The following is a 22,294-nucleotide window of genomic DNA, read 5'->3' as shown; positions in this document are numbered from 1 at the left end:
TTTTATTAGTAGCTGTTAATCTCTAACTGTATCTAGTTTATAAGTTAAATTTAGATACACATAATACATATAAAACATCATGTTCTCTTTTTTCAGGACAAGATGATATTATTGTACTACAGACAAAAGAAATATAATGTGACAAAAATATAATGTATGAATTTGCATGGGGTATTATTGGGTAACATTGGATCTGAAGCCTGGATATGGAAAGAACCTGGGATATGCACAAGATATATATTGATTTGACACGTGCTTAGAATGGACAAAAAAGAGTAATAAAGACTCCCTGGTTTACGAAGTGAGGTGCCATTGAATGGTCTCTTTTGAATACTAGAGTCCTATAACTTATGAGTATCAATCAACAAACACCAAGTGGAAAAAGTGGACAGAAGTATTAGAGCCCAGAAGAGAAATCTTAACTAGAGAAACAAATTTAGGAATGAATATTCTGCATGAAGCCTTGCAGATCAGCCAGGTACACACTTTGTAATTAATCCATGCTTATGAGGTAAGTGATAGATAATTGACAAAAGGGCAAGTGAGAATTTTGCATAATGGAAATTGTTTTGAATGTCTTGGCAAGGAGAACTCAGGAAACATCTTGTAGACTGCCAGGTGTGACAGCAGCTCAATAAATATTAATTTACAGTGATGAATCTCAAGGTAGCAATGAATGGGTATTTCTATGGCTGACCCCACCTGGCTTAATTGGAGCCAGGGTCATTGTTCAGCTGTTTGTACCTTCTGTTCCTCGTTCTTTGCATCATTTTGCCTGGGCATCTTGTTCTCTTCTTTATCACTGCCACTTTACTATCACATTCAGAAAATACTATCATCCCTCAGATTGTCTCAAGTGGTAGAGTGCCAGCCTTGAGCAGAAAAGCTCAGAGATGAGATCAGGCGTATTCAGGGTGGTATGGCCATACAGAACAGTAAAAAAAATAACAACAAAGCTCAAATAAACAAATTGCTAGAGAATAAAAAAGCAGAACATTAAAGAAAAAAAAAAAGAACAGGGATGGTGCCTAGGTCCTGAGTTCAAGCCCTAGTACTGTCACATACACATAAATAATCGTAATTCACTATTCAAAAAAGTAGCATGTATGACCTTATGCAAGACTTAAAGCATTGATCCATCTGGCCACATGTTTGAATGTGAAAACTTTCTGTCCTCATTAAGCCCGATCCCAGAACAGCCTGGTGTATTATAAGGCAAAGCAGCATTTACCTATATACCATCTGCAATAGGAGCAATGCTTTCCCAGAATGCAAGAGGAGGCAACAGATCCACTGGCTGCTGGCCAAGTCCTAGGGGGTACTGCAATTTAGGCAGGAATCACTTGCAGTTAACATCACACTGGAGGACAACGTGAACCTAGGCTGTACTTGCTGGCACTTTTCTAAGCTGCACCTGTTCCTCCAGAACACTTGACCTTTTATCACCTGACAACTGCCTGGCTAGATAGGCCCCATGCTTCCTGCTGAGGAAATAGAGTCCATGAGCAATCAGTTCATGTGAGGTTTGTGACAGAAATGGGAGATGGAATTGCTAGAGGTTAGCTACCTATGGATCGAGCATCAACATTGTATCACTTCTTAATATGTCAAATCAGTAAAGGCGGAAAGGTTAAAAGCCTGGCTGCTTTTTTTAAAAAGACAGACAAAGGAGAGGAAAAGCTTTATGTGCATCATGTTATTTAAAGATTGCAGAGAGTGAAGGCCATGCAGAGTTAAATACATGATAGACTGTCATCTCTGGATGACTAAAGCACTTCATTTGACCCTTAGGTGGGTTTTCTATGATGAGACTCTTAATCTACCCATCCACTTTACTACCATTCTAAAGGACAATGAGTTTGAGGAACAACAGCAAAATATTCAAAGAGATTCTTTGTAAACAAACACTCTCTTTCCCTCTTCCTGTCTCCCTCTTTACTTCCCCACCTCACCCCACACACACACAGAAATAAAACTTTAAGTATACATTCACTTCCATTTCAGTTTTGTTCTTTTTTATTATGACATTCAAAATGACAATGGTAAAGTTATTTTCTGTATTTCTAATATCTAAATCCAAGTGCAAGGAAGGCTGTACCAGTGGGCCAAATAAAGCCTACAAAATCATTTAGTACCTGGAAAGAGACTTACATATGCTGCTTCTATGCTTCTCATTGTTTGCCTGTGACTGTTGGCCTGTATTGATGATTTTACTGAACCCATGTTTGATGTTATAAATATCCAAATGGCTCTTGGCAGAAAAGTTTCCCTGCCTCTAAGTGATAAGCCTCTAAAGGATAAAGCAACCTCTCCATAAGGTTAGCTAAATAAATGAACAAATGAAGGACTCTTTGTTGTTTCCTTGGGTTGCAAGCTATGGAGCTTAAACTTGCCTAGAGAACTTTGGTTAATATCCCTACAAAGAATTCCTAGTTATACCCTAATTTTACAATTCTTTTCCCTTGAGATAGCTGAAATCTTACATCCCTATATGTGTTGATAACTTTTCTGATGGTCAAACACTAAATAAAAAGGAAGAGAGATGAATCTTTTAGAAACTTCTTTTGTCATTCTCTCTGAAACCAACCTTATTTTAAAAACATATGTAGAATTCATTTATTTTTCTCTTACTTGAAAAAAATGTGAGTCAATGACAGAATAAAATTACTAAATAAATTGGAATTTATTCTGTAATTTTTTTGTTGTTGTTTTTGTTTTTTGCCAGTCCTGGGCTTAAGCTCAGGGCCTGAGCACTGTCCTTGGATTTTTCTCAAGGCTAGAGCTCTACCACTTGAGCCTCAGCACCACCTCTGGCTTTTTCTAAGTATGTGGTACCAAGGAATCGAACCTGGGTCTTCGTGCATTCTAGGCAAGCACTCTACCACTAGGCCAAACTCCCTGCCCCTTATTCTGTACTTTTAAGGTAATCACCAAGTATCTCTTCCTCTTTAGTGATAAGCCTGGGATGGAGTAGGTCCAGTCTACTTTGTGTTAAAAATACTTGATGAACTTTAGTACCCTTGTGTAAAAGTAAGTTTATAGAGCAAAGTTTACTTATCCTGGGTATGTATCAAAGCTTTTGAAATAGGTTCAAAACCAGACCCAGGAACACTTAGGAGTGTTGGCCTTTGGACTTCCTCTTTGATAGAGCACAGATGGTACATTCAAAGCTCTCTACTACTCTAAATTTAATCAAAGTAATAATAAAGAGCAGCAAAAACCCACAGGGATTTGGGTTGAAGGATATTACTAGGGCTATTAAAAGTTGGTCAGAATAAAAATAGAAAATACAGCCTTAGTTTTGCCTTTCAAATCTTTCAAACTGCCCCCTGGTGGTTTGAGACATGATTCATGAATGCTAACAGGTGAAACTTCAATAGGCTGGTCAGAATTTTTATGAGTGCACATAAATATACATATGTATAATATTGGATATTTATCTATGATTTTGGCAGTCATAGATATTGAACTTGTCCTCATATTTGATAGCACTTCTACCACCTGAGTCATGTCCTTAGTCCTGTTTTAGCTTATTTTTCAAGTATGAATCTTATGCCTTGATTCTTAAGTCTTTGGCGTTTTATCCTCTTACCCTAGCCTCCCAAGTAGCTGGGGCCACAGGAATGGGCTATTGTATCTAGCTGATCTGTTGTCTTGTTATTGTTGTTGTTCTTTTGGCAGTACCAGGGTTTGAACTCAAGTCCTTGAGGTTGCCAGAGAAGCATTCTAGTATTTGAACAAAGACCTTAGACTTCTGTTTTGCTTCAGTGCATTTTTCATATAGGGTCTCTCATTATTTTTGTACAGATTGGCCTAGAATCAATCTCCAACTTCTGTATAAGCCACCATCCCCAGTCCAACTCCATGTATTTTTATAGATCTCCATAACACTATAAACAAACATTCCATAAAAGATATATCATTCTATAAATGCTATGTAAATATGACAAAGCTTAAACATTTGTTAACTACGGGTGCTGGCAATATACAAATGATTATTATTCTCTGTACTTCATCAGCTAGAGACATTTCATAATAAAGAGTGCTAAAAGAATTGAAACAATAATTATATCAACAGCAAAAATAACAAATAGAATGTACACTTTTAGGGTTTTCAAAGGCTGTTCATTTTACCCCTGTAATGGTTTCAAATGTGAGACTTTGTATTCTACATTAGTTTGTCAGTATTTTAAAAAAATAACATGTCTTTAAAATACATAATATGAAGATGTTAAATTTGGTGACACTCTAACAGACATTAACAGAAATCAACTCCCAGGAAACCTGAAATCTTTCCAATATTATCAACAATGCTGACAATTTATCACATTTAATAAAGTGTGCTGTACATAGCTGGATACTGACCTCCCGAGGACAAATGATCCTCTTGGGACGAGGTGCCTCTTGTTGCAACTGATACACTGACAAAAGAAAAAGAGAGAAAAGGAAATAATATTATAATTAGAAAATTGAAACACAATATTTGAATATTTCTACTTACAGTCATCCTCAGAACTTAGAGAAGGGGGGGGAGGGAGAGACAGACAGACAGATAGAGACACAGAGAGAGTGAGAGAGAGAGAGCGAGAGAGTACAGACACATTTATTTTCAAGACTCTTGAAAGCCAGATCATTTATATGGAAATTAGTTACCATGAATGTAAACTGGAAAAATTGATTTTTTTATTCTTATAAGGTCAATTTAGTTTCATAATTGTTATTGCCATTGTTCACTTTATGATTTTTTAGAAGACTAGATACAGCTAAAATTCTTTGACTACCTTAGATATAAAATTTTACTTGTGAATATATGAGTAATACCTTATAATAGAATCCCTGAAATCATTGGCACTGTCTCTAGATAATAGCAGGGGGAATCAATGGTTTCTGGGAGTAAATGAAATGGAAAGCATCAAGTTTGTTCCTCAGCCTCCCTTCCCTATATATTTGGCTATTACCTTTCGTGTGTGTGTGTGTGTGTGTGTGTGTGTGTGTGTGTGTGCACATGTGTGCATGTGTGTGTATGTGTGTATGTGTGTATATGTTGGTCCTTATATTGAACTCCGGACCTGGGTATTGTCCCTGAGCTACTGAACTGGCTCAAAGCTAGTATTCTACCACTTGATCCACAGTCCCACTTTCAGCTTTTTATGAGTTGTTTGTTGGAGGATTTTCCTGTGATTATTTTTCCAATCTTCAAGGAGAGATTTTTTTTCTCTTAATGTGTGTGTGTGTATGTGTGTGTGTGTGTGTTGTTGTTGTTGTTATGGTACCTGGAAAGGAAACCAGGGCCTCATACACAGTAATTACTAAATTGCTGAACCATACATTCTATCTCTGATTATTTGTCTTGTAGGAAAAAGCTACTTATATGCCAATGCCCTTGGATTCTGCTTCTATGAAAGTAGAGGTTGAAACAAACCAGTTTGATCATATCTTCAAAATCTTGAAGAGAAAATGAATTTTAGATTAGGAAACATATCAAAAGATAAAAACAAGTGGACCTGAGTTTGGTGCTAGTGGCTTATCCTTTTAATCCTAGCTACTCAAGAGGCTGAAACATAAGGATCACGTTTTGAAGGCAGCCTGAACAGGAAAGACCACGAAACTCTTATCTCCACTTATCCACTACAACGTCATAAATCGAACTGTGGCTCAAGTGGTAGAACACTTGCTTTGAGGCAAAATGAAAAAGAAAACATGTAAAACTCAAAGACAGCCCAGGTCCTGAATTCAAGCCCTAGGTCTGGCATAAATAGACAAATTAAGTGGAATAAAATAAGCTCAAATTTCTGATTTATTGTTACAAGTAAAAATAAGACAAAGGAAGTTTAATTGTGGGTAGACAGATAAGATAAGAAAGTGAAAGAATGTATTTTGCCATCATGGCTGTCTGATGCCTTCAGCTTAAAACATGCCATTATCTCACCTAATTAAGCATTGATTCCCCGGGTTAGCTCAGGGGAAAAAAAATGTCTAAGTATCCTACAGAAGTTGTAATGTGTCACATTATTCATGTGTGTTGCTTGCACCACGGATGAAACTTCAGGACAATGGTCCACACACAGGAAAGGACAGGAGAATGCAACATAGCCGTTTTGCTCAGAAGAACATTGAGAATGATAGAGGGCTCAAATAAGTGGCCTGTAAGCATCTGATTCCCTTTAGAGAAGGAACCTGGAGATGTCAATATACTGGTGTAGGGAAAATGAGAAAAGGAGAGGAAGGAGGAGATCTGTGAACAAGAGATTCGCCTGTGGGCATGCATTAATTGAGCTTGTGTTGTGCATTCCGTGTACATCCAAGGGGTTGCCATCTTTCAGTTTCCCTTATGTCTGCCTTACTCTCTTTCCTGTGTTTTGCCTCTGCCCCTCCTGCTTGACAGGGCTTAGTATTAACCCTCTCCAAGTTTCATTCTCTTTCCTGCTTCTACAGACTCTTTCCTCTGCATCTAACTCTTAGTTCAACAGACTTGCGTTGCTGCTTTGAATCTTTCTCTAGGCCCCTGGACGTATGGTCAACTGCCAAAAGGTTCCTCTGTAGTTACTTGTTGGGTCAGGCTGTCCCATGAATCTGCATCACTGAGTAAGATCACACAAAGAAATGAGCTGTCATGTATGAATGCCATGCCTAATTTTGAGCTATACCATTGGCATTGTGAATCACTTTCTGCTGAGACTTGATTACCATTGGGTACAAATGTGTTATTGCTTTATCACTCTCCACTGAGACCTATAGTGAGAGTAAACACGTGGACCTCCCATGCCCTACCCACCTTTGTGCTGATAGGCTCCTGCACCCTATGTTAGCTGAATGGACTTTCTCAATAAACGAGTTCCTGCCTTGACGGATCTCCCTGATGCATCTGATTGTCCTCCGGCAAGGGAGGGCTGGGTGCGGGCGGTCAGTCAGCCCTCTCCTTTCTCGGCTTGTCCTGGTCCGGGTGTGTTCTCGCTATCCCTCCTTAGGGTCGGGAGGTACTGAGGACTAAAAACACTGACAGTTACTCAAAACAAACTCAAACTCAATCATTCAAAAACTGAATGCAGGATCTGACTGTCCAAATCTAGACCTCTTTTAGCATCCTGATTATCAACAGAGGAGCCACTATTCATTTGATTTCTCCAGCCAGTATTCTAGAAGTTGTCCCTGAAGCTCATATGGTCAGCTTGTCATTAGGTCTCTCAATTTCCTCTTTAGAAAGCTCTTGTGTGTTCAATAACACCAATACCTGACAATAAGCCTCTGACTCCTACAACCCTGCTGCTTGTTCTCTACCTTGTGGCCCGGGTCAACCAACTCATATTTCTCCCTAGCTTCTAGGCTTCTGTGGCCTCACAGAACTCTTACATAAAGACCAAAGTCTCTTACAATGCCATAATTAGTCTTACCCATGGCTACTTCTACATGTCATAGATCACACACTCTATTCAATTTCTCCTTTCCTAAGGGCACAGAGTTCCCTTCAATCTCAGGGCTTTGGATTGCTTTCTCTATGATATCTTCTTTTCCTCTCTTCCTACCTCTTGTGCTCTACCTTTCAATATCATGAGCTTGAGTATCGTTTTTATTCAAAAGTTTGCCTTGACATATCTCACACTGTATCCAAATACATCACTTCTTATATTATTCTGTAATTCTTGTATTTTCCTTCCCAACAACTGTCCTATTATGATTCTACAGTGATTGATGTGAGTTATAAAAAATAATTTCTCTTTCCCAGTAAATGTAAGTCCCAGTGGGGATCCCAATGGGATCATGTTTTATTTTGCTTTTATTTTGCAACCCCAGAAGTACGTGGGTATTAATACAAGCAAAACCATAGCTTCTACTGTAAGAATCGCATCCACTTTGGGGAGAGATTTACAAGTTAGAAGTTCTTTAGGAAGTACATAATAACTCTGGAGCTGGTGAGGTGCTACCTACTGAGAAAATAGGTTACCAATGCCTGTCGGACTGGAATGGTTAAGTTAACCATGTTCATCTTCCAGTGGATATCATGCTGTCACAGTAATTACTTAGAATCTTTCCACACACTATCATTGGATGATATTCGGAGTCTGTTCAATAAAAAGCATGTAAAGATAAACAGCCTGCAGTTAGTTGGTCATGTGTCTCACATCCGTGGATTTCACTAACCATTGACTACAGGTATAAAAAAAATCATCTATACTATGTAGGTTTTTTTCTTATCATTATTTTAAAACAATAAAGCAGCAATGAGTGCTTGCCTAGCATGCATAAAGTCCCAGGTTCAATTCCTCAGTACCACATACATAGAAAAGACCAGAAGTGGTGTGGTGGCTCAAGTGGTAGAACTGTAGCCTTGAGAAAGCCCAAAGACAGTGCTCAGGCCCTGAGCTCAAGTCCCAGGACTGGCAAAAAACAAAAAACAAAACAAAACAAAAAAACTCAGTATAACAACTATTTCCATGGCATCTACATTATATTAGCTATTGTAAATAATCTCAAAATGATTTAAAGTATATAGAGGGAGGATATAGGTAGATGCTGTTTATATGCAAAAAACTATTTCCGATAAGGAACTTGAGCATCCGTAGATTTTGATATCTTCAGGTCATGAGTTTCTGGAACCAGTTCTCCATGTTACCAAGAGACACTTTTGTGCATACACACACACACACACACACACACACACACACACACACACACACACAGAGGGAAAGAGAGACTTAGAGAACGAGAGCATACTTTCATTTTGAGACAGACAAATAACATGTATGTATTCATTTTTTTGTATTTGTAAAAACTCTGAAAAGAACAATCAAATAATGAAACCAATTATCTCCAGGGGATGAAAAGAAAGTGAAAATAAGAGAAGAGTGTTCTCAACGTGTATTTTATCCTACTGTAGTTGAAACAAACATATGCATTGTCTATTTAAAGGAAGAAAGTGTCATAAAAAACAGCAAGAGAAGGATGCTGAGAGGAGAGGAAGTGTGGGAATGAACTGGTAGAGACCAATTTCCATGGGTCTCTTATGACTGCTTCTGCCTTCCTTAAATTACCAGGGAGGCTGTTTGAGCTCTTTTGTTCCTCCCTGCTACTGTGCTGCTTTTTAGCACCAGCTTGCTACTGTTAGAGAATAGAATGGGAACTAAACAAAACAGCAGCTTCTAGAATCACAGCTTTAGATGCAGAATCTACATTCACAGATTCTTGCTCTTCCAACTGTCAATGCGTCTTGAAGGCAGCAGTTATATGGGGGCTTGGGTGGGATGGCTTTGTAAACACTATTTTTAATGGAAGAGGGAAACAAAGTGGCCTTGTGATAAGGGGGAAGTGTTTTTAGCATAATGCTCCTTTGCAATTCATACCAGCAAATATGTGAGCATCTGCTATATGCCAGACATCACAGTCAGCATTAGGTGGAGGCTGTGAGGATGAATGGGGAGAAATGGAATAGAGAGCAGCATACTGAGTCTAAGTCTGCCACATTTCAGGAATAATATTTTATTAAATCTTCTGAAGAACTCAGGAAAAAAACTGGTGACAGCATAGTTATGGTTTTTCAGATGAGAAAGACATGCAGAGAGTTTAAGTATTTGTCCCTCACCTAAACTGTAACCTTTAGATTTCAAAACCGTGGTTTATTATTGTTCCTGTGCCTCAAGTTCTTTGCAGTTGCTAAATTAGCATGTAGATAATTCTCTGCTTTGTTTCCTGTCTCTGTTTAAACCCTGTCTCTCCACAGAAGCCTTCCCTGACTTTCCTGAACTGGAATCCTACCCCAGCACTCTGCTCCCTTTTACTGCTGTATTTTTCTTCACAGTTCTCATCACTATGAATGACAATAGTTAATAAAACCGTTGACTGATTTTGTATATGACTCTCTTGATTACAATGTGAGTTTTATGAGGCCAGGGACCTTGCTAATGCAGAGTCTCTAGCATCTGCAACAGTGCTTGATAGATACTTAGATCCTTGCTTGCCATCTGGGTTGTGTGTCTGTCTGTGCAGACGAGATGGCAAACAACTGCAATGAAAGACAAAAATGACAAAGCCCAATGGAATGGACTGTATCTCATGAATCACCACTCATAATCTGTGACTTTGAGGAGACTCTAATCCTGGGACAAGGGCTTTAAAAATGTAGGTGGCTGCTCAGCTACCTCAGCTGATCAGAATGGCTGCCTGTGGGAAAGGGAATAGGGCTGTCCATTGGGGATTCAAGAGGTATTTTATAAGTACAGTAGACAGAGGATGGGAGTGGGGGAGGGAGCAGAAGCAGGAAACTGAAACCATGTGCTGGAGGAAAGCCAGTGTGGGTAGTTATGTATAAGAGCATCCTTTGTGAGAGACCACAGGAAGCCAAGCTAAGGAGCAGAGTGAAGGTATTCTTCAGTCTGCCCTGAGGAGGAAATGACCTGCCCTTAGCAGTCTGTTTTGAAATAGCACTCATGGGGACATGGCTACTAGGAAATTAGGTGTTATTACATACCAGACACCTTATGTGCATTTGCTGGCTGAATCTCCCTGATAAGCTTCCATGAAGATTTAATCTCCTGTACTGACATAGCAGTGTGTGCCCATCACTGGCCAAAACCAAGATTCAAAGCCTGGATCATCAGACATCTCACAGCCTGGATGTTGTTTCCTCATCCACTGGGTTCTCTAAAGTGGAGGGCAGAATGGCTCCAGGTGAGCTGCTCGCTCTGGAATCAACTAGAGTCTTTTAGAAGCTTCTATGAAATACAGATTCCTAGACTCCATCCAGGAGATGCTTTCTCTGCCATTCTGACAAAACACCCCCAACTTTAGTCTTTTCTTTTCTTTCTTTTTTGCCAGTGGAAGGGCTTCAACACAGGGCCTGAGCACTGTCCTTGGGCTTTCTCAAGGATAGCACTCTACCACTTGAGTCACAGCACCACTTTGGGCTTCTCCTATGTATGTACTACCAAGGAATTGAACCAGGGCTTCATGCATGGTAGGCAAGCATTCTACTACTAGGCCAAATTCCCAACCCCCAACTTTGTTTTTTTAAACCACTTCAAATGAGTCTAATGTACATCCATAAGTGGGGGCGCTATCCCCTGTCTTGTTGAAGGAGTCACTAGACAAGGAGATTCTTGGAGGCAACAAGTTGGAAGAGAATAATCTGTACACAACAAGGGCCATGTGGATCAAGGCAATATTAGGGGAATGCAGATGAGAAGATAGTTGATTGCATAGGAAGACTGGCAGGGCTCCTCCAAAGAGTGAAAGAGAGGGAGGACATTCAATGACAAAGAGATTGAGATGTCACAGACAGAAATAAAGAATACTGGCAATGGAACACTTCTGGACAGGTCTTTCCAGGGGTCAACAGCCTAAATCACACAGCTGTTTCTTTGGGGGTACGCTCTGAACTGTGATAAAGAGAAATACAGTACCACATAACTGGTAAAAAGACCACCAGGGATACTTGGAACAGGAAGACAGATGGGCCTCTGTAGCTCAGAAAGCCAGGGAAGCCATCTTTCCTGTCTCATCCTTCAGTAGTAGACATCATTAATTGAGTGCCTGTTTCTCTATGCTGTTCCAAGAAAAAGAAGCTGGAAAATAGGCCTACAAGCCTGTTTGCCATCTGGGTTATATGTCTGTCTATGCAGATAATAGATGGCAACCAATTGCAATAGAAGCCAAACAAAATAAGAAAGCCCAATTTCCTATCTTAGTTTATAGCAAGAGCTTGCCTGTCATTTTCAGAATGAAATAAAACAAAACAAACACCTGTGGGAGGAAAAAAATCTCTAAGGTACATTTAATGGAACTGAGGTATGTCACATAGTCTGAAAATGTCACTTCTTGGATTTTCTTCATTAAACAAACACATTTCAGAAGGAAAACACAGCAATACATGTCACTCTTTGGGTGGTTCTGTGAACAGAGAAATGACATGATGAAATCTGAGCCAATGTCCCAGATATATTCCAGGTACTCCCTAGCCAAGGTCTGCTGCTACAAAATAGAAAATATTTTGCACTGTAGCAAGCTGTTTGGTAGAGGTCACCTGTAAATGTGGAAGTGGAGACTGAGGTGGTCAGATTCCCAAGATAAGATGAGAAATCTAATTTAATTTACTTTGTCTTCATGAAGAAAACTTGATTCACCCTCCTTTGAAAACAGTCAGTCAGTCTTCTAGATAATAGAGGAAGCCCATGCCAGGGCAATGGGCAATCCCACCAGAACCATCAGTTCCTCAGGGATGGTCTCTGTAGGCCACTCCTCTCTAAAGAGGGTAGGTAGTCAGGCAGCTGAGTTGAGCCACATGGCAGTGACACTGAGCCAGCACCATGCTGTTCCCTGCTTATGCCTTTCTAAGATTCATGGAAAACCTCACAGATGTGATCAGGTAAATACAAAACCTTCTTCCAACTCCTCCTTCAGCTCTTTCTTACTAACAGGATGTTATTTTCAAATCCCCTTATTCTCTTGTCCAGTGGCATTGTGATGAAGAAGAGGCTTACAAAGCCTCAAACCAGGGACCCCCAGCAAGCACGTGCCTTAAAAACAAAAACAAAAACAAAAAATCCTTGGCCTAGCTTAAGTGGTATTGTATCAGTTGTGAGGTTAAAACCAAGTGAGAACAGGAGGCCTGAATAGCTCTATTACAGCACCTTGAGTTCAAACCTAATACCATCAAAAATAATACCTTTGAAGTTTGACCAGTCATGATCTCACTTTTTCAATGGTAAGCCATGGGGCAGATTCAAGAAAAAAATGACCATAAACATTTCACTTGGGTGATCCTAATACAGGAGGTTTGTAAATCAGTTTTGAGGCTTCCAAATCCTATTTGGAAAAACAGTCACAGGCTATGACCACTTGATGTGCTGCTCAGGGAAAGGCTCCTGGGAGAGCTTGTCAGCCAGAGCACATCAGCAGTGGAAGTGGATTGACATTCACTCTCTTGAAAGAGAAAATCTTTCAGAATATACCCAAGATGGCTTTTGAATCTATATGTTTGGAGCAAACAATTTATACAGCTCTGGCTTAAAGTTCCACATGCGATTTGCTATTTCTTTATACTTTTTCTTCTTTTTCTTTTATTTTTTTGTCAGGATAATGTATAGAGGGTTTACATTCCTCAGGTAGTAGGTGCATTGCTTCTCACACCTTGATACCCCTTCTCATGTTTTTGTTTTCCATTTCTCTCCCCCACCCCAGTCCCTCCCAATCATCTCATTTTCCTCCCTTATTTCTATGTGTGTGTTTTTTTTTAAAGGACATTGAATGCATCAGTTTCTCAGTGACTTCCTTATCCATGTTTTAGTGTTTGGTCTTAAGAGATGAGAATTAGGTGCAGATACAGTGAGATATGACCATTCGAAGGAAATAGCTCAGTAATTGATAGCATTAGCTCCTAAGGAAGGAATGGAAAAAGGCAAGAACTGAGGACAATCATGTGACATCATCCTTGTGGCCCTACAACTCCAGGCCATGGTCTGGTTTAAGGCAGAGACCTGTTGAATGGTAAATAAATAATGAGCTGTGCATTATATATAATATCGGAAAAGCTTCTAAGCCTGTGGTTACCTTCCATGTTCCAGTATTACTCAAAGGTCTTCAGTCACATGAGTTGCATAGACATGATCCTTCCCTGAGTTCCAGCAATAGGTCCTGAGCAGTTTGGTAAATATAGCAGAGATCAACTCTGTGAGCATGGGAGTAAGGAAACCAAGGTGATTTAGAACTGAAAATCTCTGCTGGCTGCTTTTATAAGAGAAAGCAATATTCCTGGTGTTGTTGGTAGTTGGTAGCTATCTAGGAATAGCATGGAAGAATATGCTAAGGATAAAACAGGAGGGATGAGATTGTGGCTTAGAGGCAGACTGCTGGCCATGGGGTTTGATTCCTCAGTACCACATAAACAACCACAACAATAGCCACAAAGAAGAATGCAACAAGAAAGGCAGGGAGGAAAGAAAAGAGATGTTCACATGGTTGTAGCAAAGTTATTTGAGTGGGCAGAAGTCACATTTAGCGTCAGACCTCTCTACTCTTTCTGATTAAATTAACTGATGTGATTGAATGCACAGTCACTTATAACAAAAATACCACAGTTATCAGCTCTTAGAAAAAAGTTAACAGCTCTTAGAAATAGATTAATTGTGTTTTAGGAATAATGACAGAATTAGGACCAATATTCTTCAATAATACCAGATAAATCAAAGTAATGGCCAATAACACTTGATAGAAGCAAAGAAAGGCCTCTATGCTATAACAATAAGTGCAAGTCATTAATTTTAAGCCAATTCCTACATGACAATAAAAGTGTGTTCTGCCCTGGAAATATATGAGAAATGTAATTATACTATTTGCTGCAATTAAGAAAACAGAGTATGATGGAAGAATATGGGTTCTGTAAGTAGCATGTTAATAAGTTTGCTATCAATATATAAACCCAATCTGCCAAAAATCATTTTATCATGTGACTGTTACAAATAGAATAACATTGTGAGTCCTAGGATTCAGAATGTGTTTATGAGAAGGTTATTTAAAACATAACAAATGTAATATTCTGCGGGCTTTGATGGAATTTCTGAAAAAAAACCTGTTACATTTTTAGGATATTTGGGTGTTTAGAGATAGCTCATGAAAATCTGCATTTAGCTATAGACTGTATTTTATTCACTGTTGGTTCCTAATACTTAATCTCTGACATTCAGAAATTATTTACTGAAAGATTAAATGAATGGACGTTAATCTTAAATATTGATGTTAATCTTGAGTATGACCCTGATAAACCATGTGAGAGTTGAGAAAACAAAAGGCAAAAACTATTGTTCCAAGATAAGCAAATGAGAGTTTTTTCTTAGTGGTATTCTGTAGAGCTCTGAACAACATGGCAAGGTGTCCTGGATAAGAGAATCCTCTGATGTTTCAAGATTCTCAACAATTCCCCACCCCCCCAACCCCGTCAGTCAGAATAGCTGCTAGTTGTATGTAATAAAGAGGCCATTTGGGTTGCATTAAATGGCCTTTTCAAGTAAGGTTTTATGATTCTAGAGCAAATTTAAAAGCATAACTCAGATCCAGAAATCAAATGTAAGCACAATACACTGGGGTTAAATAGATATTGTGGACATGTAATTATCAATGCTCTTTCTAACTTGCTTAGAGGAGGTAAAAATGCTTTTAAGAGAGATTGGGTGGTCCACGGTCACTTAGAGAAAAAAAAACAAACAACCAAAAACAAAAAATGAGATGAATCTGAGCCAATGCCATCTTTCGCTTCAGTAAAGCTCCCAGCAGTGGCATTTGTTGAACAAATATTTATTAGGTCATTAATTTGTGCAAGGCTGTGTGCAAGGCACAGTAAGTCACAGAATATACAAGACCTCTCACTACAGATATTTTGTTGATTTACTGTCAGAGCACTTCACACTCCATTAAGAAACAAACAAACAAAAACATCCAATTACTAAGTCATTAGCACTGCCTTTTAAAATCAAAATCGAAGAAGAGGAGGCAGAACACTATACTCAAAGGGCCCCCTCAGGGACCCAGCATGATCTTTTTTTTCCACAGATGGAAGAGCAGACTCCTGTAATAAAGGACGAGGTGCCTTTGCCTGGGTTTCATTAAGAGAGGGACAAACAGATGCTTGTGAACCAAGAAAGGGAAAGAAGAACACCAACTATAGTAGGAAACCACTTGGACAAAACCAAATAACAACAAAGTACCTGAGTAGTGAATTAAAAAAAAATTATATGAAGGGCATGCCTTAAAAATCACACCGTTCAAAAAGAAATTTACTTATACTTGAGTTACGTAATTATAACCCCTCTGTATATCACTTTTACAATAAAATTTAATTTAAAAAAACAGACAGAGGTCAACATTGGGAAGCAGGGGTAGGAGAACTAGAGGGTGAGATGGTTTGTGGATTATGAGGAAGTTATATTCATATATATATATATATATATATATATATATAAAGAGAGAGAGAGAGAGAGCTTTAATTTTTTTTTTCTGTGCCACTCCTGGGGCTTGGAACTCAGGGTTTTGATGCCGTCTTTAGGCTTTTTGTTTGTTTTTTTTTGCCAGTCCTGGGCTTGAGGTCAGGTCCTGACCACTGTCCTTGGACTTTCTCAAGGCTAAAGCTCTACCACTTGAGCCTCAGCAACACTTTCGGCTTTTTTTTTCTATATATGTGGTACCGAGGAATCAAAGCCAGATTTTTGTGAATGCTAGGCAAGCACTCTATCCTAGGCCAAACTCCCGGCCCGTCTTTAGGCTTTTTTACTCTACTACTTGAGCCTCAGCTCCACTTTTGGCTTTTGGAGAGTTAACTAGAAATAAAAGTCGCATGTACATCCTTGCCTGGGCTGGCTTCAAATTATGACACTCAGATCCCAGCCTCCCAAATAGCTAGGATTACAGGTGTACACCACTGGTGCCTAACTAATGTTTGTTTTTTAATATAGCTTTGAATTGCCTTTATAACAAATATGATCAATGATTTATGTATGCTTCTATACATATATGCAGACATTACATACACACAGACATGCATTATTTAATGACAGCATGTATTCTAAGAAACACCATTTATCAAATGGTCTGTGTATTGTTAGGTGACTTCATAACTGTGCAGACATCATACAGTGTACTTTACACACTTTAATGGTAAAGCTTACTACATACCTACCTAAACCATGTGGTTTAATGGCCATATACATGGCCCATTGTTGTCCAAAGTCATTGAAGGGACCCCTTTCTTGACTGCCCCAAAATCCATCCCCTATAGGCATTTCTCATCTTTATGACAAAGGAGGACTTGACCTAACGCGAGGGGGCTGCAGAATCCCTGATAAGAACTCAGATTACAAGAGCAGTTAAACCAGGTGGAGTTACCAGAATTCCTCCCTCCACCCCCCTTGGCCTGCCAGGGAATTCCCTCCCCTTCCTTTGTCGTCAGAGCAGTGCACCAGAAGCCCACCGAACTGATAGGTCCGTTCAAACAGCAAAGGTGTCAGTGGTTGCCCCAGCCATCAATCAACCATGCTGAATTCCATTGGCCACCTGTGTATGGCCAGCCCAACCACATGGCTGGGGGCCTATAAAAGTAGCCTGTAAGATCAGGCAGGGTGGCTCTCTCGCTCACATCTTAGAGGTGGCCCTGACCCGTCAGTATGATTCTCGATGCTAGGCGCAGAATAAAACTCTGTTTAACTTAACTTCCAACTTCTGCTTTTGGATCAGACTCCTTCCTTTGATCACGGACCCTAACATTTGGGGGCTCGTCCGGGATCAAAACAATGAGGACTGAGCCAGCATCAGAATTTTGAACAAAACTTCCGGATGTTAGATTTTGAGCGTTAGTTTTGTCTTTGGTCTTTATGTTTTGTCCTTTCTGTTGAGGAGCTCCAGGAGAGTGGCCCACCGGGGAGAAACTGGACGCAGTATAGCTCCCCAGGGCGGGAGTGGATGCGGGGATGCCCCATCACTCCAGAGGGTCATCGCAAAAATAGGGATTTCAAGTCGCCCGGGCACGACAAAGGGGGTCGTCGCAAAAATAGGGAGTTTGAGTCTCTCGGGCACGACATCTGGAGATTAGGGAGCAAGAGTCTCCCAGGTAGGACAGTTGTGTTACTGTAGTTTTGTGTTTGTATGGCAGTTGTATTCGTCTTCGTATTTGGGCATCTTAGAGCTGATCCTTGTCTTGTGGGAGTTGTCATTTTCGTGTTGACTGTTCACGACAAACTCTTATTGGGTAATTCTCTTTACCACCCTATAGGACCGTTCACAAAGAACCCCTTATTGGGTAGTTCTCTTTACTGTCCAATAGGAAAATGGGTTGTACAGGGAGTAATGAGCTTGCAATGCCCCTAAAGAAAATAAACTGGGATGAAGGCTGTTCACTAAACCTGGTCAGATGGACTGAGTGGAACATCTTCGTCCTTTTTCCTTGCAGACTGACACTGAAAATCTGATGGTAAAATAATACTATTTCTTAAACTTCTACCTAAAATGTATTAAATTGGGGAAAAGAGTTTTTAAAAGGAATGTTTAAAAGTTTATCTCCTTATGATTTGGTTTCATGCTACTGGATTGCAATTGGACATATTTTAAAAAAAGAAGGAAACTAAGTCCAGACTTAGACTTTTGGTGCACTGCTGATGTATGTAGTTCTTGCATTAAGGAAAAACTTATTTGGGTTTAAACTGTTGGAGTTCTAGGCAGTAATCTTAACAGCAGGAAAGAAAGAAAGAAAAAAGGCCTCTTCTAAAAGGCAAAGGGAATGCCTTGAGCCCTAGGGGGCTTGGAGGCAAAGGGAGTTCCTTGAGCCCTAAAGGTTTTTCAAATGCAAATAAAGACTAAAGTGTTAAGTGTTTAAGTTAAAAAGTGTAAAAGTTTTAAAGAAAATTAGAAATGGTTTCTGAACAAAATTTAAAAGTAAAGTTGTCCTAAAGTTTTGTTTCAAAAAAAGAAACAAGGAAAATTAGGACTACCAAAATGGTTGCTTAATTGCTATTTCAGCTTACTCTTGTAAGTTACTTTATATCAATCTCCAGCAGGCCCATGGAGAAGGACAGCAGATCCTCATTCAGATGTAATTTTGGCCCTCACCAAGTTCCAGGTAAGATCATGCTTACAGACTATTTCTGAGTTGACCACCTTGTTGCTTCTAATTGGAGTAAAGTGGCCTTTTATAGGACTCATTGATTTGAAAGCTGCAGTTTTAGGCCTGCCTGGGCAAAGCAAAGTCCCTGTGAGACTGTGGTGCCTAATCTGTCAGCAGAGTGCTATTGAGGCAGAGTTGCTTTGGAGCTCGAAGTGGCAGAGTGCTAGCTCTGAGCTGAAAAGCGAGGGACAGCACTCAAGCACCAAGCTCGGGACTCACAGTGGCAGAGTGCAAGCCTTGAGCTACAGAGCTGAGGAGCGTCACTCAGGCCCTGAGTTTGGGATTTAAAAGTGGCAGGGTGCTAGCCTTGAGCTGGAAAGCTGAGAGACAGCACCCAGACCCTGAGTTCAAGTCCAGCAACCTACAAAGTGAAATGCCAATGGGATGTTTATCCCGGTGTGAAGATACACTATTGGGATGAAAGAAATAAAGCATCCAAATGCAGTAAGCCACTGCTTGGATGGCAGGGATGGTGACAGATCCTAGAGTCATTTGTTCTTGGCCATTCAAAATTACTCAGAGCCAGGAGGTCTTAGAATAGTTTGTAAGCATGCCTTACTAATGTCCATGTTCATTTACTACATAACTGGGCAGGAACTTGTCATCTGTAATAGTGGGTAGTTTACAATTCTGAACCCCATGGGTGCTCAAAGCCCTGACTGAGCGAATTTTGAATTGATACCAGCCACAAATTCAGGAAAAAATTTTGTGGACCTGAGGCTGTGTCCCTGTTGATCTCTCTAGGCCTACAGTGACAATTGAAGCATAGTTAAGCTCCCCAGACAATCAGGAAAATGCCTTTGCAAATGGATGCTAAGTTAAACTATTGTAGCCAAAGGAGTTCTGTGCAGTTGTCAAATGTTGAATATGACCTCTAGTTTGGAGCAAATCATTGTTCCTGATAGCTAATCCTGGCAACCCCTTGGTAAAATAGGCTAAGCTTTTTAAGGTCCCTAGTCAAGTACAGAGACAATGCCCCTGAGTCAGCTTGAAGAAGTTATAGAAGATGGATCTTCGCCCATCAACTCCCCTTGAGATGAAGGGACCAGAGTCATTTTTGGAAAGTGAGACAGTATAAATTAGAGGTATGGGAAAGAGTAGTAACAGATATGCAAGAGTGGAGACTGCACTTGTGGGGAATGGCAATGGCTATAGGTTCAAGTCTTCTATACCTGTCTAGAGAATCCTAGCCTCATTTAAAGGAAATCTGGTTACTAAAAGTTGTCACCTTGGTATTACTTTAAAATCTCAACCCTATACTGCCCTGAAAAACAATGGGGTGCCAGCCTGCAAAAACAAGTGTGCTCAGAGAAAGCAATTAGGAGACCATTGGGAGAATTCACCAAAATCAGGCCTTAGGTTAAGCTTCTTTATCCAGCATGCAAGAATTTGGAGGCAAGAATTTGGAGGTGTGACGTTCTATTGGAGCTGCTGTGAGAGACAAGGCTGCTGCTATACCTCCTGTCCAGCCTGACTCCACAACTCTACAACTGCTTCCTGACTGGTGGGACACTGTATCTGTGCTAAGTTCAAAGTCCCCTAGGTCATGGGAGAGAAAATAAAGTGAGGATGCACCTAGCCTTTTGCAGTCATAGCCATCTTGGTGCCTATGGCTTCATGAGGGGAATTCTCCACTGGGTGATGAGAAGTCTAGGAGTGAGAGGTGGTAAATGTGAATGAGGGCTATGGTCAAATGAAGAGAGAGAAAGGATAGTAAAGAAACCTTGGGAAAGGAATTTAAAGAAATGGTTTATTCTAGAAAAGAAAGGATCTGAAAGGAATTGTCTTAAATGTTCTAAAAAGGGAGGACGACAGATCCCAGAGAGTATGAGTATGTAGCAGATGGTATGAAGCATGTCCTAATAATGGGAACTCTCCACATGTAAAGTTCTCCCCATTGGAGGGAGACCTTCCCCTAAAACTTGGGGAAGTTGAACTAGCTGATAGTGTTAACCATGATTCAATGCAGTTCTTATAGGCCTTACAGGTTGATTGGGGGACATGTTCATCATCCAGTTTCTAACATCCTGGCACTCAAGTGTACCTGCACTGTGATACCCAGGACTCCAACCACTGTGAAAGTAGCAGGAAAGAGCTACTGGATTCATCACTCCCAGATGGAGATAGCATGTTTGGACAAACCATGATGGAGTAATGAAAGATAACCTGGCAGCTAGAAAAAGGAGACTTGAGCAAGAGAGAAGCAGGGGGTCCCAAGGATGGTGTATAAAAGCTTATCTAGCTGGTCTCCATGATGACATCCCAAATATCTGCAATTGCAGGATCCTTAGCTTTACTAATGTTGCTCTTGGCCCTTGCATTGTAAATATCATAATGACCATTTGTACAAAGGAGAATTGGAGTGGTCAAAAGGCCAGTGCTGATGACTCAATATGGCCCTTATGACAGGAGGACATAGGGTGGGAGGAAGAGTCAAAGATTTGACTCATTTTCCAAAATGAGGGGGGAATGAAGGGACCCCTTTCTTGACTGCCCCAAAATCCATCCCCTATAGGCAATTCCCATCTTTATGACAAAGGAGGACTTGACCTAACGCAGGGGCTGCAGAATCCCTGATAAGAACTCAGATTACAAGAGCAGTTAAACCAGGTGGAGTTACCAGAATTCCTCCCCCCACCCCCCTTGGCCTGCCAGGGAATTCCCTCCCCTTCCTTTGTCGTCAGAGCAGTGCACCAGAAGCCCACCGAACTGATAGGTCCGTTCAAACAGCAAAGGTGTCAGTGGTTGCCCCAGCCATCAATCAACCATGCTGAATTCCATTGGCCACCTGTGTATGGCCAGCCCAACCACATGGCTGGGGCCTATAAAAGTAGCCTTGTAAGATCAGGCGGGGTCGCTCTCTCACTCACATCTTAGAGGCGGCCCTGACCGGTCAGTATGATTCTCGATGCTAGGCGCGGAATAAAACTCTGTTTAACTTCCAACTTCTGCTTTTGGATCAGACTCGTTCCTTTGATCACGGACCCTAACATCATTATTCAACACATGACTACAGATTGCAGATAGATAGACAGATAGATAGAAAGGTAAATGACAAATAAATAGTCAGACAGATAGATATCGGTCTGGATGTTTATATAAATGGAAAAAAAATCTTAGAAGCCTGAAAGCTGTAAGTCAGGCTTTCCTCTGGATTCCACGAACCACATTTTGTGAAGTTTTTGCCTAGTTATTTTGCCTCACTGAACCGTGGTTTCCCTTGATGTACGTTGGAGATGGTAGTGGTGTCTGTCTAGTAGGGATGTGGTAAGAATCTGACATCCAGTGGCTTAGTGCAGTGACTGGACCTGGCAGATTCTCAGAGGACAGTGGAAGCATCACAGATACTAGGCATTTTGATTCTTCTTGATACCAAGCTGTGGAACCTGGACATGCCATTGTCCCTCTGGTGCTTAGTATTGTGGGTTACTGTGCCACCACAATCCTTCCCTCTCTTGATGGACTATGTATACATGTCCATATAGGATGAGGCTAAGCGAAATGAACTCCAGGAAATGAGAGGTTTATCATTGTGATTGTTGTTCTTAATGTACAGTGGGAAGCTATTTCTTGTTTCTTATGGTTTATCTCATGTTGTTACTGTATCAGACTTTGGTGCCTGGTATATTGTATATATACTTATTTGTGTATTTGAAAATG

General features: G+C 40.3%; 1 protein-coding gene across 1 annotated transcript in view; it reads right to left on the bottom strand.

The window, feature by feature from the left end:
• The window catches only part of LOC150063127 (uncharacterized), a 223,307-nt gene that overhangs the window by 30,207 nt on the left and 170,806 nt on the right, over positions 1 to 22,294 (bottom strand). Inside the window, exon 4 of the mRNA XM_090332215.1 lies at positions 4,366 to 4,421. Coding sequence (XP_090188341.1) covers positions 4,366 to 4,421 — 56 coding nt within the window. The remainder of the gene's footprint in view (positions 1 to 4,365; positions 4,422 to 22,294) is intronic.

The sequence above is a fragment of the Megascapheus bottae genome, chromosome 5 (assembly GCF_031878675.1).
Source record: "Megascapheus bottae isolate mThoBot1 chromosome 5, mThoBot2.hap1, whole genome shotgun sequence".
Classification (NCBI taxonomy): Eukaryota; Metazoa; Chordata; class Mammalia; order Rodentia; family Geomyidae; genus Megascapheus; species Megascapheus bottae.
This window is presented reverse-complemented; position numbering and strand designations above follow the sequence as displayed.